At 47.0% G+C, this 16,104-nt stretch overlaps 1 protein-coding gene across 2 annotated transcripts in view; it reads right to left on the bottom strand.

Annotated features, from left to right (window-relative positions):
* The window catches only part of SEC13 (SEC13 homolog, nuclear pore and COPII coat complex component), a 54,623-nt gene extending 38,742 nt beyond the window's left edge, over positions 1–15,881 (bottom strand). Inside the window, exons 1-5 of one of the 2 annotated variants that reach the window (XM_079933494.1) lie at positions 15,754–15,881; positions 13,018–13,062; positions 4,121–4,236; positions 987–1,138; positions 401–534 (exon numbers count right to left, since the gene is read on the bottom strand). In XM_079933494.1, coding sequence (XP_079789620.1) covers positions 401–534; positions 987–1,138; positions 4,121–4,236; positions 13,018–13,062; positions 15,754–15,756 — 450 coding nt within the window. In that variant the 5' untranslated portion in view covers positions 15,757–15,881. The remainder of the gene's footprint in view (positions 1–400; positions 535–986; positions 1,139–4,120; positions 4,237–13,017; positions 13,063–15,753) is intronic. The other variant, XM_079933495.1, reaches the window with a different exon arrangement.
* Between the last annotated feature and the right edge of the window lie 223 nt (positions 15,882–16,104).

Here is a 16,104-nt window from a genome sequence, read left to right on the forward strand (position 1 = left end):
AAAGCCCCCTATGATGATTTTTAACACCACTCAATTCCAGGGGTCCCAGTGACCACTGCAGGCCATGTCAACTTGAGGTGTCCATACCAAGGGTGGCAGTGAGGCAGCCTACTGCTGCCACCTTGCCAGTGCCCTGGCCCTCCCCGACTTGGAGGAACCAGTGCCAACCCTGCCGTGGGCTGAATGAGGCTGGTGCAGCCTGGCCTCCCTGGATGCAGCCTGTCTGGCTTCAGAGCAGAGAGGCTCAGAGCTGCTCTCCCAAGCATGTCTGATCAGCAGCCCCCTCCCCTGGCCCACCGCACAGCAGTGACACTGTTCCTGCCACTCTCTAAGGAGTGAACAGGGGACACGAGGCAAGGTCACAGAGCTACCCCCTATACACAGGAAGGGTGTGACTTACAGTGTGAGCATTGTTGATCTTCTTCACTTCCCATTGGCCCAACCCGGTGTAAGTCAGCAGAGAGATGGCTCCATCTGAGCTCCCACAAGCTAGGATCAGGCCGTAGTCATGGGGGGCCCAGCACACAGAGTTTACTGCAGGAAGGAGGGAGGAACAGTGAGCAGACTTTCAGTTCTGAGACTTACTGTTTTACTAAATTTCTAAAAAAAAAAAATTGTAGGGATCACCAGGAGGAGGTTGTAATTTTGTCAATTAAGGAGATTTAAAAAACCCATCACTACTAATATCATCATAAACTAAAGCCTATCTCATAATCTGAGAACAAGGCCAGTACTTGAAATGAATAAACCTTAAAAAAACAAAAATCTCGCTATGTTGTCTTTGCTTTTCTCATTTTGCTTTGGATTGGCTTTAGGTCTTAAGGCCTTACCTCAGCTGTGGAAAGAGTAACAGAAAAGCAACCAAAGCCCAGGGGACAAACGATGAGCATCACAAGGGGAAAGCCAAGGGTTAGCCAAGACAGAGGCCTCCCCCTCTCCCCCAGGGCCCCTCTGCCCGCCGCCCTCTCCTGCCACACTCAGTGTACCTGAGGAGTCGTGTCCCGTGTGCTCATGCGTCTTCTCCCAGGTGCCATTTTCCTCTTTCCAGATAATGACTTTGCGGTCATAGGAGCAGGATGCCAGGACATTGCCATACATGGGGTGGGCCCAGGCCACTTGCCACACAGGACCCTCATGACTGCAAGGGGAGAGGGTCAGAGGTTGCTCAAATGGGCCAAAGGAACCCACAGTGCTCTGCCAGCCACTACTTTGGACAGAAGTGAATGGCTTCTCAGGACAGAACTGCCTAAAAATTTCAAAAAGGAGAGCCGTGTATAATGTCACTCCAAAAGGGACCGTCATTGGGCAGTGAGGACCCTGAGGCCGAAGGCGAGTCAGCCCCTCTGTCCCGACACGGCAGAGCCCTCACCTACCCCAGATGGTGGCCAGCATAGCCTACATGTACTGTCATCAGCACAGTCACCAACAGATCCAACGTTTACCCCCACAAGTGCTCAGGATATATCTGTAGATGAATCACTCCTCATCTTCCCAGACAGTCACCTTCTTGCGGAGGCAGTAACTATTTCATTTTGATACCTGCCACTACTCTTTTAACTTTATCAAGAGGCATGTCTCTCTCTTCTCTTCCCATCTCTGTGCGTTCACTGTCTGAGCACGTACCCTGTGCCAGGCTCTGTACTGGGGCCGTCCCTCAGAACAGGGGGCACCCAGCACACGGAGGTGGATGGCACAGAGGGGATGGGACAGGCTCTTTCACGCCTATTCCACACTCACTTGTTGCTTGACTTTAGGCCAGGGCCATATCCTCTCTTTGGCTTTGTCTCTTAATAGAGGTGTCAACAAGACTTCTTTCACATGGCGGTCATGAGGGAAATGTTTGTGATAACTCAATAAAGAGCTTACAACAGTGCTTGGTACAAGAAAAGGAGAAAACACAAGCTTGACGACTGCTAGCTCTGGTGCTGCTCCCTGCTCCCCCATCCACCCCGGGACTGCTGACACTCAGAGTTCTCCTCCCTCCAGCTGGGACAGTGGTCCAACCCCAGTCTCTACAAAGGAGCTGCTAATGAAACTCTTGTAGACTCAAACGTCCTACAACGAGCGTAACTTTAACTGAGGGAACAAAGAATGGGGGCCTGAATTTATTACCCTCCAATACTTTTCATACTTAGAGCAGAAGAAAAACGCAGAGCAGAGGACTGAGTGACAGCAGACTCAGTCCTGGTGACTGCCCCCACCCCACCCCCCTCCGCCCAGCCTGCCGGCTTCCCGAGCTGTCCTCTCTTTGCAGCATGATGCCCAGATGGCAGCCAGGCCTCGCCCTCAGAGCTCTCCGCTCAGCCACGGGCTGCTGAGCAGGGAAGGCGGCATCTGGCTCCTGAGTCACTTGACTCCTGACACTCAGGAAGAGGTGGAACTTCTAGGCCTATCTCCTGAAACGGCTACTCACTTAGCTATGTCTGTTTTAACCTATTCACAAACATGTACTGAACACCCACCTGTCAGCAATTCTTAACTTCTCCTGTGCAGTCTGGTGAACGTTATGGTCCCTTCTCAGAATAATGGATAAAATACATAGAGCTAGGGCTTCCCTGGTGGCGCAGTGGTTGAGACTCCGCCTGCCGATGCAGGGGACACGGGTTCGTGCCCCGGTCCGGGAAGATCCCACATGTCATGGAGCGGCTGGGCCAGTGAGCCATGGCCGCTGAGCCTGCGCGTCCGGAGCCTGTGCTCCGCAACGGGAGAGGCCACAACAGTGAGAGGCCCGCGTACCGCAAAAAAAACAAAAAACAAAAAACAAAAAACAATACATAGAGCTAGGATTATAAAGAAAACCCAATTATACTGATATACAGTTATCAAAACGTTAAAGAACAATTTATGTTATTAGTGATACGTGTGCTTCTTTGTTAACGCTTTAAGTAACAAACTCTAGTGGCAAGTCTAATAACCATTCTAACTTCAAGGTAGTGATGAGCATAAATGCTGTTTTGAGAAAGCTACAACAACTGTAATGTGATATAAAAATATCTGTGACGGTCTTCCCTAGTGGCCCAGTGGTTAAGGATCCGCCTGCCAATGCAGGGGACACGGGTTCGAGCCCTCGGCCAGAAAGATCCCACATGCTGCGGAGCAACTAAACCCGTGCACCACAACTACTGAGCCTGTGCTCCAGAGCCCACGAGCCACAACTACTGAAGCCCGCACGCCTAGAGCCCATGCTCCGCAACAAGAGAAGCCACCACAATGAGAAGCCCGCACGCCGCAATGAAGAGCAGACCCCGCTCACCGCAACCAGAGAAAGCCAGCGTGCAGCAACGAAGACCCAACGCAGCCAAAAATAAATAAATTTATTAAAAACAAAAATCTATGACTCCTATTGGTAACAAAGTGACAGGTACTATGAATACTACTGTAGTTCCTGGCCTATAGCCATAATTGAAGGAAATGCTAAATATCAGTCACTGAAAATAAAGAGGTAATGTTTTCCCTTTCCCAGTTCACCACCTCCTGAATTCTACCCACAGAACACTTGGAGATCCATGGTACCCAGGTTAAGAACCCCATCTACCTGAGGTAGTGAACTGAGGGAAAGCACTAGAGTGCGGCCACAAAACTGAGAGCCAGGATCTCAAGAATGTCAACAGGGAGAAAGGTAAATGAAACGTTTGCAAATATTCACTGAGTACCTACCACGGGCAAACAGGCAGAATTATGGGATTTATATCATTACTATTACATTCTTAGATCACCAGCCTTGAGTCACTTTAGATCATGTGGTAGCTAAACTTGTTTAAAAAAAAAAGTTAGTTTCCCACTCTTGAAAATAGCAGTGGCCACTGGACGCTTGTTGCAAGTAGGCTCTAACTGGGTGGAGACAGCGGCAGCCTGTGTTGGGGGTGAGTGGGTGGAGGCTCTGAGAGCCTATAACTGACTCCCTCGCCCCAGGTCTGCCAGTGGGCATTTGGGCGGCAGAATTGGGATTTGCTCCTGGCTCCATCGGCCTGGGATACCTGATGAGGGCAGCCGGCTGGCTGGGACCAGGTGTCCTCTCCGCTGACTGCACTGCGGGCTGCTCTGATCTGGCCCTCAGCCCTTCCTGCCATGTCTGAGAAGCCCACTCTCTGAGATCTTGCCCAGGGTTGGCTGCACTCACCCCCTGAGGTCGGCGATGAGGATCTGCCCTCCGTTGCGCACGTCGAAGATCTTGACGGACCTGTCTGATGAGCAGGTTGCCAGGCGGGTGCCGTAGTAGTCCATCTGGGCATCATGCTGCAAAGAGAGGACAGCTCGGGAAGCCGGCAGGCTGGGCGGAGCGGGGTGGGGTGGGGGCAGTCACCAGGACTGAGTCTAGTAGGGACCAGAATCTACCTGAAGTTAATCAAACCTCAAAGAATCATCACTATCAGGCAGGAAGCTAGCATGTCAACGTTCTCACTTCTCTGACAGGTAATTTCCTTCTGAAAGGGACAAGAAAAACCACACCCAGGTGCTTTTAGACCCTTTACATCACAGGGGAAGTCCTTCCCAGTCCTGTTCTGCAGGGTGGGTATATGGGAGAAGAGAAGCTTGCCTAGCTTCCTTCTTCTTCCTCCTTCCTCACGCCCCACTGTGTTCTGAGGCTCCGTGGGTCGCCAGGGAGGTTTGGCTCAGCGTCAGAACCCAGGGCTAATGCTGACCCAAAGAAGCAGGCCACTGACTGCCTGCAGGCCCCAATCAGGTCCTCCATGATGCACGCCAGTACCCCAGACTCTCCACTCATGCCTTAAATGTCACTGGTCCCATCACTGATGAACCAACTTCATCGATGCTGCCTGGCCATCCAGACCTAGGGCTGGGCCCTGCCCACAGCTCTTTTTCCATCGGGGCGATGGCTCCTCTGAGCCAATCCACCTGCTGCCTCACTGTACTTACTGGCCCCTCCTGTTTGCTGGCCCTGCCTATTCCAATGGATGACACTTTCCTCACTGTTGCGCCTTGGGGGTTTCAGGAACTATTAGCTGTCACTCTTGTGGTCATCAGGGGCAATCACATCCTTTCAGAGGGAAGCAATCATTTCGTCTGCTTCAACACTCCTTCCTCACCTCCCTACCCAAGGAAAACATCCTGATTCTTCTTGGGAGGCCAACCCCCTCCACCATTCCAGGTCTCGGCTTGTTGGAAGGCAGGCAGGGCAGGTGCTATGACAGAGCTTCTCTGCAAGTGTTTTTCTGAAGCACTGCTCCTGCAGAGTGCTACACACACTTTGGGAGGAAGCACGGCAAAGAACCTAAGAGATTTAAATCCTATCTCAAGTTACCTGCTGTGCAACCTTAGAAAAATTTCCTAATACCCTTGAACCTAGTTTCCTTATCTTTAAATGGACCTGATGATGGCATCTACTTCGAGGGTTGTTATGAAGCTTAAATGAGAAGTATTCAGCATGGGGTGTGATGCACAGTGAGCATGCAGACGTTAGTCATTACTACTTTGTCTCATCTGTTCCCCAAGATGAACCCACAGAGAGAGGGAGCGTATCCATAATTTTCCCCATCTTAGCTATGAGGAAATAGGGCTGGCTCAGAAAAGTTAAGAGATTGACTATGAGTTTGGTTCAAGATGGCAGAGTAGAAGGACATGCCCTCACTCTCTCTTGCGAGAGCACCGGATTCACAACTAACTGCTGAACAATCACGGACAGGAAGACGCTGGAACTCACCAGCAAAGATACCCCACATCCAAAGACAAAGGAGAAGCCACAGTGAGATGGTAGGAGGGGTGCAATCACAATAAAATCAAATCCCGTAACTGCTGGGTGGGTGACTCACAAACTGGAGAACACTTATACCACAGAAGTCCACCCACTGGAGTGAAGGTTCTGGGCCCCACGTCAGGCTTCACAACCTGGGAGTCCGGCAACGAGAGGAGGAATTCCTAGAGAATCAGATTTTGAAGACTAGTGGGATTTGATTGCAGGACTTTGACAGGACTGGGGGAAACAGAGACTCCACTCCTGGAGGGCACACACAAAGTAGTGTGCACATGGGGACCCAGGAGAAGGAGCCGTGACCCCAGGGGAGACTGAATCAGACCTACCTGCTAGTGTTGGAGGGTCTCCTGCAGCGGCAGGGGGTGGTTGTGGCTCACCGTGGGGACAAGGACACTGGCAGCAGAAGTTCTGGGAAGTATTCCTTGTTGTGAACCCTCCCAGAGTCCACCATTAGCCCCACCAAAGAGCCGGGTAGGTTCCACTGTTGGGTCGCCTCAGGCCAAACAACCAACAGGGAGAGAACCCAGCCCCACCCATCAGCAGACAAGTGGATTAAAGTTTTATTGAGCTATGCTCAGAGCAACACCACTCTACCCACCACCAGTCTCTCCCATCAGGAAACTTGCACAAGCCTCTTAGATAGCCTCATCCACCAGAGGGCAGACAGCAGAAACAAGATCAACTACAATTCTGTAGCTGTGGAAGGAAAACCACATTCACAGAAAGACAGACAGATGAAAAGGCAGAGGACTTTGTACCAGATGAAGGAACAGGATAAAACCCCAGAAAATCAACTAAATGAAGTGGAGACGGGCAACCTTCCAGAAAAATAATTCAGAATAATGATGGTAAAGATGATCCAGGGGGCTTCCCTGGTGGCGCAGTAATTGAGAGTCCGCCTGCCAAAGCAGGGGATGCGGGTTTGTGCCCTGGTCCGGGAGGAACCCACATACCACAGAGTGGCTGGGCCCATGAACCATTGCCGCTGAGCCTGCACGTCTGGAGCCTAAGCTCTGAAACGGGAGAGGCCACAGCAGTGAGAGGCCCGCGTACCGCAAAAAAAAAAAAAGATGATCCAGGACCTCGGAAAAAGAAGGGAGGCAAAGATGAAGAAGATGCAAGAAAATGTTTAACAAAGACCTAGAAGAATAAAAGAACAAACAAACAGAGATGAACAATACAATAACTAAAATGAAAAATACACTAGAAGGAATCAATAGCAGAATAATTGAGGCAGAAGAACGGATAAGTGACCTGGAAGACAGAATGGTGGAATTCACTGCTGCAGAACAGAATAAAGAAAAAAGAATGAAAAGAAATGAAGACAGCCTAAGAGACCTCTGGGACAACATTAAACACAACAATATTAGCATGACAGGGGTCCCAGAAGGAGAAGAGAGACAGAAAGGACCTGAGAAAATATTTGAAGAGATTATAGTTGAAAACTTCCCTAACATGGGAATGGAAATAGCCACCCAAGTCCAGGAAGCACAGAGAGTCCCAGGCAGGACAAACCCAAGGAGACACCTGCCAAGACACATAGTAATCAAATTGGCAAGAATTAAAGACAAAGAAAAATTATTGAAAGCAGTAAGGGAAAAACAACAAATAACATACAAGGGAACTTCCATAAGGTTAAGAGCTGACTTCTCGGCAGAAATTCTACAAGCAAGAAGGGAGTGGCATGACATATTTAAAGTGATGAAAGGGAACAACCTACAACCAACATTACTCTACCCGGCAAGGATCTCATTCAGATTCGACAGAGAAATCAAAAGCTTTACAGACCAGCAGAGCTAAGAGAATACAGCACCACCGAACCAGCTCTACAGCAAATGCTAAAGGAACTTCTCTAAGTGGGAAACACAAGAGAAGAAAAGGACCTACAAAAACAAACCCACAACAATTAAGAAAATGGTCATAGGAACATACATATCGATAATTACCTTAAACGTGAATGGATTAAATGCTCCAACCAAGACACAGGCTCACTGAATGGTTACAAAAACAATACCCATATATATGCTGCCTACAAGAGACCCACTTCACACCTAGGGACACGTACAGACTGACAGTGAGGGGATGGAAAAAGATATTCCATGCAAGTGGAAATCAAAAGAAAGCTGGAGTAGCAATATTCATATCAGATAAAATAGACTTCAAAATAAAGAATGTTACAAGAGACAAGGAAGGACAGTACATCATGATTAAAGGATCAATCCAAGAAAAAGATATAACAATTATAAATATATATGCACCCAACATAGGAGCACCTCAATACATAAGGCAACTGCTAACAGCTATAAAAGAGGAAATCGACAGTAACACAATAATAGTGTGGGACTTTAACACCTCACTTACACCAATGGACAGATGATCCAGACAGGAAATTAATAAGGAAATGCAAGCTTTAAATGACACAACAGATCAGACAGATTTCACTGATATTCATAGGACATTCCATTCAAAAAGAGCAGATTACACTTTCTTCTCAAGTGCACATGGAACATTCTCCAGGACAGATCACATCTTGGGTCACAAATCGAACCTCCGTAAATTTAAGAAAATCGAAATCGTATCAAGCATCTTTTCTGACCACAATGCTATGAGATTAGAAATCAATTACAGGGGAAAAAAATGTAAAAAACAAAAACACAGAGAGGCTAAACAATACGTGACTAAGTAACCAAGAGATCACTGAAGAAATCAAAGAGGAAATCAAAATATTTCAGACAAATGACAATGAAAACACAGACAAATGACACAGACAAATTCACAGACAAATGACAATGAAAACACAAGGATCCAAAACCTACTGGATGAAGCAAAGCATTCACAGACAAATGACAATGAAAACACAAGGATCCAAAACCTACTGGATGAAGCAAAGCAGTTCTCAGAGGGAAGTTTATAGCAATACAATCCTACCTCAAGAAACAACAAACATCTCAAATAAACAATCTAACCTTACACCTAAAGGAACCAGAGAAAGAAGAACAAACAAAACCCAAAGGTAGTAGAAGGAAAGAAATCATAAAGATCACAGCAGAAATAAATGAAATAGAAACAAAGGAAACAATAGCAAAGATCAATAAAACTAAAAGCTGGTTCTTTGATAAGATAAAATTGATAAACCTTTAGCCAGACTCATCAAGAAAAAGAGGGAGAGGACTCAAATCAATAAAATTAGAAATACAAAAGGAGAAGTTACAACAGACTCCACAGAAATACAAAGCATCCTAAGAGACTACTACAAGCAACTCTATGCCAATAAAATGGACAGCCTGGAAGAAATGGACAAATTCTTAGAAAGGTATAACCTTCCAAGACTCAACCAGGAAGAAAGAGAAAATATGAACAGACCAATCACAAGTAATGAAATTGAAACTGTGATTAAAAATCTTCCAACAGGGCTTCCATGGTGGCGCAGTGGTTGAGAGTCCGCCTGCCGATGCAGGGAACACAGGTTCGCGCCCCGGTCTGGGAAGATCCCACATGCCGCAGACCGGCTAGGCAAAGGAAACATGGCCACTGAGCCTGCGCGTCTGGAGCCTGCGCTCCACAGCGGGAGAGACCACAACAGTGAGAGGCCTGCATACCGCAAAAAAAAAAAAAAAAAATCTTCCAACAAACAAAAGCCCAGGACCAGATGGCTTCACAGGTGAATTCTGTCAAACATTTAGAGAAGCGCTAACACCCATCCTTCTCAAACTCTTCCAAAAAACTGCAGAGGAAGGAACACTCCCAAACTCATTCTATGAGGCCACCATCACCCTGATAACAAAACCAGACAAAGATACTACAAAAAAATTACAGACTAATATCACTCACGAATACAGATGCAAAAATCCTCAACAAAATACTAGCAAGCAGAATCCAACAACACATTAAAAGGATCATACACCATGATCAAGTGGGATTTATCCCAGGGATGTAAGGATTCTTCAATATACACAAATCAATCAATGTGATACACCATATTAACAAACTGAGAAAGAAATGCCATATGATCATCTCAGTAGATGCAGAAAACACTTTTGACCAAATTCAACACCCATTTATGATAAAAACTCTCCAGAAAGTGGGCATAGAGGGAACCTACCTCAACATAAAGAAGGCCATATATGACAAACCCATGGCAAACATCATTCTCAATGGCGAAAAACTGAATACATTTCCTCTAAGATCAGGAACAAGACAAGGATGTCCGCTCTCACCACTATTATTCAACATAGTTTTGGAAGTCCTAGCCATGGCAATCAGAGAAGAAAAAGAAATAAAAGGAATACCAGTTGGAAAGGAAGAAGTATAACTATCACTGTTTGCAGATGACATGATACTATACATAGAGAATCTTAAAGATGCCACCAGAAAACTACTAGAGCTAATCAATGAATTTGGTAAAGTTGCAGGATACAAAAGTAATGCACAGAAAACTCTTGCATTCCTACACACTAATGATGAGGAATCTGAAGGAGAAATTAAGGAAACACTCCCATTTACCACTGCAACAAAAAGAATAAAATACCTAGGAATAAACTGACCTAGGGAGATGAAAGACCTGCATGCAGAAAACTATAAGACACTGATGAAAGAAATTAAAGATGATACAAACAGATGGAGAGATATAGCATATTCTTAGATTGGAAGAATCAATACTGTGAAAATGGTTATACTACCCAAAGCAATCTACAGATTCAATACAATCCCTATCAAATTACCAATGGCATTTTTTACAGAACTAGAACAAAAAAAATCTTAAAATTTGTATGCAGACACAAACGACCCCGAATAGCCAAAGTGGTCTTGAGGGAAAAAAACAGAGCTGGAGGAATCAGACTCGCTGACTTCAGACTATACTACAAAGCTATAGTAATCAAGACAGTATGGTACTGGCACAAAAACAGAAATATAGATCAATGGAACAGGATAGAAAGCCCAGAGAGAAACCCACGCACCTATGGTCAACTAATCTATGACAAAGGAGGCAAGGATATGCAATGGAGAAAAGACAGTCTCTTCAATAAGTGCTGCAGGGCAAAATGGACAGCTACATGTAAAAGAATGAAATTAGAACACTCCCTAACACTGTTCACAAAAATAAACTCAATATGGATTACAGACCTAAATGTAAGGTCAGACACTATAAAACTCTTAGAGGAAAACACAGGAAGAACAGTCTTTGACATAAATCACAGCAAGATCTTTTTGATCCACCTCCTAGAGTAATGGAAATAAAACCAAAAATAAACAAATAGGACCTAATGAAACTTCAAAGCTTTTGCATAGCAAAGGAAATTACAAACAAGACAAAAAGACAACCCTCAGAATGGGAGAGAATATTTGCAAATGAACCAACAAAGGATTAATTTCCAAAATACATAAACAGCTCATGCAGCTCAATATTAAAAAAACAAACAACCCAATCCAAAAAATGGGCAGAAGACCTAAATAGACATTTCTCTAAAGAAGACATACAGATGGCCAAGAAGCACGTGCAAAACTGCTCAACATCACTAATCATTAGAGAAATGCAAATCAAAACTACAATGAGGTATCACCTCACACCACTGAGAATGGGCATCGTCAGAAAATCTACAAACCACCAATGCTGGAGAGGGTGTGGAGAAAAGGGAAGCCTCTTGCACTGTTGGTGGGAATGTAAACTGATACAGCCACTATGGAGAACAGTATGGAGGTTCCTTAAAAAACTAAAAATAGAATTACCATATGACCCAGCAATCCCACTACTGGGCGCATACCCAGAGAAAACCATATTTCGAAAAGATACATGCAGGGCTTCCCTGGTGGGGCAGTGGTTGAGAGTCCGCCTGCCGATGCAGGGGACACGGGTTCGTGCCCTGGTCCAGGAAAATCCCACATGCCGTGGAGAGGCTGGGCCCGTGAGCCATGGCCGCTGAGCCTGCGTGTCCAGAGCCTGTGCTCCGCAACGGGAGAGGCCACAACAGTGAGAGCCCCGCGTACCGCAAAAAAAAAAAAAAAAAAGATACATGCACCCCAATGTTCACTGCAGCACTATTTACAATAGCCAGGTCATGGAAGCAACCTAAATGCCCATCGACAGACAAATGGATAAAGAATTTGTGGTACATATATACAACGGAATATTACTCAGCCATAAGAAGGAACGAAATTGGGTCATCTGTAGAGACGTGGATGGATCTAGGGACTGTCATACAGAGTGAAGTCAGAAAAAGAAAAACAAATATCGTATACTACCGCATATATGTGGAACCTAGAAAAATGGTACACATGAACCAGTTTGCAGGGCAGAAATAGAGACACAGGGGTAGAGAACAAACGTATGGACACCAAGGGGGGAAAGCGGTGGCAGGGGGGTGGTGGTGGGATGAATTGGGAGATTGGGATTGACATGTATACAGAAATATGTATAAAATGGATAACTAATGAGAACTTGCTGTATAAAAAAATAAATAAAATAAAATTCAAAAAAAAAAAAAGAGATTGACTAGGGATTTCAGACTGGATCTTCTTACCCAAGGTGCCACGCTGTCTCCAAGGAGGTGTGGTCTCACAGCTAGAACACACATGATCCCACCCAGGGAACATACAATTCTGAGACTAGGCAGCCCCTCAGAAGTCCCAAAGCAACTGCTGGTGGGAAGGATGTGATGGCAGGATGCCTGGGATGAAATGCTGTAGGCTGACTGACCTGGGTCCTGTTCAAAGGCTGCCTGGACTCCTTGCACTGCAAGAAGCAGAGTCCATATCTTTGCTGCTGGAGACTTTAACCTCTGGACCTTCTCTCACAGCCCTGTCCTTTTACACCAAACCCTATGTTTGCCTCTCAGGAAACGCCTTGAGTTAATGACTTCTGGTTCAAAGAGTACTGTCTGGCCTGCTGTCTGTGCCAGTCCTACCTGGCTCTGCCTTTGTATTGAGTCATTTTCCTATTTTTTTCTTCCCTTTCCCATGGGGCTAAGAAGTGACAGCAGGAGGAATACAGGTGGGAAGACTAATTCAAACCTCTGCACCCACTTCCATCCCATCCCAGAGACAGTTACTTTTTTGGCCAGGAGACCGAGGACCTTGGGCTACGAATTGTTTCCAGGTTTCTCCTGCTGTACAGTGACCAGACTATCACAGCCCTGCCAACTCAGAGGGTACTGCTGGGAGACTGACCATACCCCTATAGTTACAGGGGTATCTGTAACAGGTTACAGCCTAACTATCAAAGGCTGCAAAGCCACAGTGGATTCATAAATGATCAACAGAAATGCCCATGTCCACAGCATGTGAGGAAGTGCTAAAGGAATACTTACAATCATGTCCTCATGGGAAGTATCCACAGTGTTAATTACTGACACCTAGAACCAAAGATATTGTTGGTAAATGCACTGATAGTTAGAATGCAATCATCTCATTGAATCCACTTATCATTTTTAAAGTTCTTGACTGCATCTGTTCATTCATTCATTCATTCAGTAAATGTTCACTCTAAGTGCCTTCATTTTGCCAGGCATTGTGCCAGGGACTGGAGATACAGACACGCAAAAGAGGTACTTCTTGCCCCTGAGAAGCCTGCACATAAGTAACCCCAACACGGCAAGATAAATACTTTAATGGTGGTTAACATGTGCTATAGCAGTCTGAGGGGCTGGTGGTGGTGGACATAAACTCGGCTCAGATGATGAGGAATTTGCCAGGTGGCACAGGGGAAAAAAAGTACAGTCCAATCAGAGGGCAAAACATGAGCAAAGAAGGGGGGATGGCGGCATGAGCGGTCCTGGCTACATTTGACGTTGAAGAGGGACCCTGAGGGAGCCATGGCCGGGGTTCCTTCCCGGATGACAGAGCCTCTGATGTTCCAGGCAGTTTTTTGCACAACAGGGTTAACACTTAACACTAATTGATTCAACTGATTCTCCTGAGGCTGCTCCCTGGTACACCATCTGTGACAGAGCCCAGTTTATAGGGCTGGAACAGAGCTGCCATGGTCATCACCTTCCTACCCATTCTCTGAGGTGCAGCTCAAATTACGCTGCCCCCTGCCCCATCTTGAAGATTCCCAGATTCCCCAACTGGCTGGACTCCTCTGAATATCAACACTGAATGTCTAAAACACTTTACACTGTTTCTTCTCCCAACTAGAAGGTGAGCTCCCTGGAGCCAGGGTCGGTGTCATTGGCCGTTCTGAATCCTCTCAAATCACCCAGTACAGTGCTTTGCAACCAGAAGGAGCTCAGTGACTATCTGCTGAATGAATAAGTAAATGAACAAAAATGCACAGCTTTACTTTGTTCAACCACTATTCTCTCAAAACTCTTAGGATAGAAAAGGGACGGAAAAGGAGGTTTCAGACTGGAAGTGATATTTCTTACCATTTCCCCCATGTCATCTTTTTCCAGCACAAGCCCTGCAGGTATAGAGTCTGACCTGACTTTTCAGAAAGGTGGATACTAAAAGAGGATGGCTGCAAAGCAGTTCAAAATGTACATGTCAAGTAAGTATAGGTTCTCTCACCAAAGTCTAGATGCCCCACAAAGCAGCCCCCGAGGTCTGCAAAGGCAAGTAAGGAAGATAAGGAGAAGCATCTCCTACGTGTGCCAAGCTGTCCGGGTCACAAAGTACTCTCACACGTGCACTGGGAAGGCCGAAGGGCAGAGTTCATCACAGCTGTCCGATGGACTAAGGAGATGAAGAAGCTCAGGGAATAGAAAGCACCTGCTCAAGTCACAGAGCTAGTTAAAGGTGGAGCTGGGAGAAGAGCCTCACCTGCTAACTCCCAGCCCACAAAGCCTTCCACTTGACTAGGCTGCCCATCTAGTTGTTACATCCAATTCCCTAAATCAATGGCTGAGGGCTAAGCAGAGGCAGGAAGAAAGCTTACTGATAGTTTCACACTAGTTCGCCAGAGGACCTTGGAGATAACCAGCATTTATTTTGAACCACTCTCACGCACCAACCAGGATTGATGAACAAGTGCTTTTTTTTTTTTAAAAGCTCCTTAAAAAAAAAAAGTCCCTCCTCCTAAGCACCTCAAGATGTATGGTCTTCCTTAAGTAGTAAAAGACAGCCCTCAAAACAATTAAGCTCTTCAGAATTACTTAATGAGTTAAAAACTCATTTAAAAAGAGCGGAGTGTCAGGGTGTAAGAGACCCCAACTCTACTTAGCAGCTGAAGAATCAGAGACCAAAAAAAAACCCCGAGAAATTTAAAACCCAGTGCCCTGCAAAGCAAGAACCAAACCCAGCGTGCAGACTTCTGGGTTCACCCACGTTTCCTCAAAAACCCAGGCACAGCCATTTTCCCGAGAGCACCGGCTTACTGAACCCCCCCTCTGTGCCGGGCTCAGGCTAGATGCTTCTATCCATTAGTTCCCGCTGGCAGTCATTCACTGGATGAGTAAGTGTGGAGTGAATGTACACTGTGGATACCACAGAGGTTTAAAAACCCGAGCCCCTGCATCACAGGAACATTCAGCTCATCCTTACATCAGTTTCCTGAAGTGCCCGTCATACCTCGGGGCCCTGGGCTAAGCACCCGTTCCACAAACATCTCTGCTGGGAGAGGCGGGAGGAGGGAGAAGGGAATGGTTGTGAGGGTTTGAATCTCAGCTCTGCCACTTGTTCCCTGTGCAAGAGGCTTCACCTCTCAACCTCCAGCTTCCTCATTTGTCAAAGGTCGATAATAACAACCCCGACTTCATGGGGCTGTTAGTAGGCTGAGATTAGGAACAATGCTTGGAACCTACTAAGGGCTCAGGCCACAGTAGCTCCAACGGTGTTTGGGGTTTTGTTTTCAATTGTTGGGGAAAGAGAAGGAAAAGAAGCAGCAAGAGACGCGGCCCGCAGAGTTCTGGGAGGTTCCGCGGCCTCCGCCTGGCCTCCCCCTCCGAAAGGTCCGGACGGGCAGGGCCAGAGACCCCCAGACCCGAAGCGGTGCGGGAGAGCTGAACGGCCCCAACTCGGGGCTTGAACCTTAGCGCGGCGAAGAACCCGGGAGGGCCGCGACTACGGCCAGAACTCCGCTCGGCGACCCCGGCCCCAGCACTTACCATGGTTGCGGCGGCAACGGCGGCAGCGGTAGCGCCAGGCCTCGGACGTGGCAGGTCCCGGCGGCGCCTCGGAACAGCTCACTTCCGGTGCCGGGCTCGCAACCGGTCTGGCCCGGGCGCAGGAGCTTCCGGGCAGCAGCGCGCTCCGCTCGCACGAAGGTTCCGTCCTTTCTGGGGCGGTGCCAAGCCTTCCCACGGCCCCTCCCCTTCTCCGTGCGTGACGCTCGAGACCAAAGGGGTGGGACTCTCGTTTTCCAGGCGAGCCAGGCCCGGGACTTGAAATCTGAAGCTCTAACCTGTCTTCTCTCCTGACCAACCCTTCCCTTTTCCTGAGATCCATACATGAAAAAA

This window comes from Stenella coeruleoalba, assembly GCF_951394435.1.
Source record: "Stenella coeruleoalba genome assembly, chromosome: 10".
Taxonomy (NCBI): domain Eukaryota; kingdom Metazoa; phylum Chordata; class Mammalia; order Artiodactyla; family Delphinidae; genus Stenella; species Stenella coeruleoalba.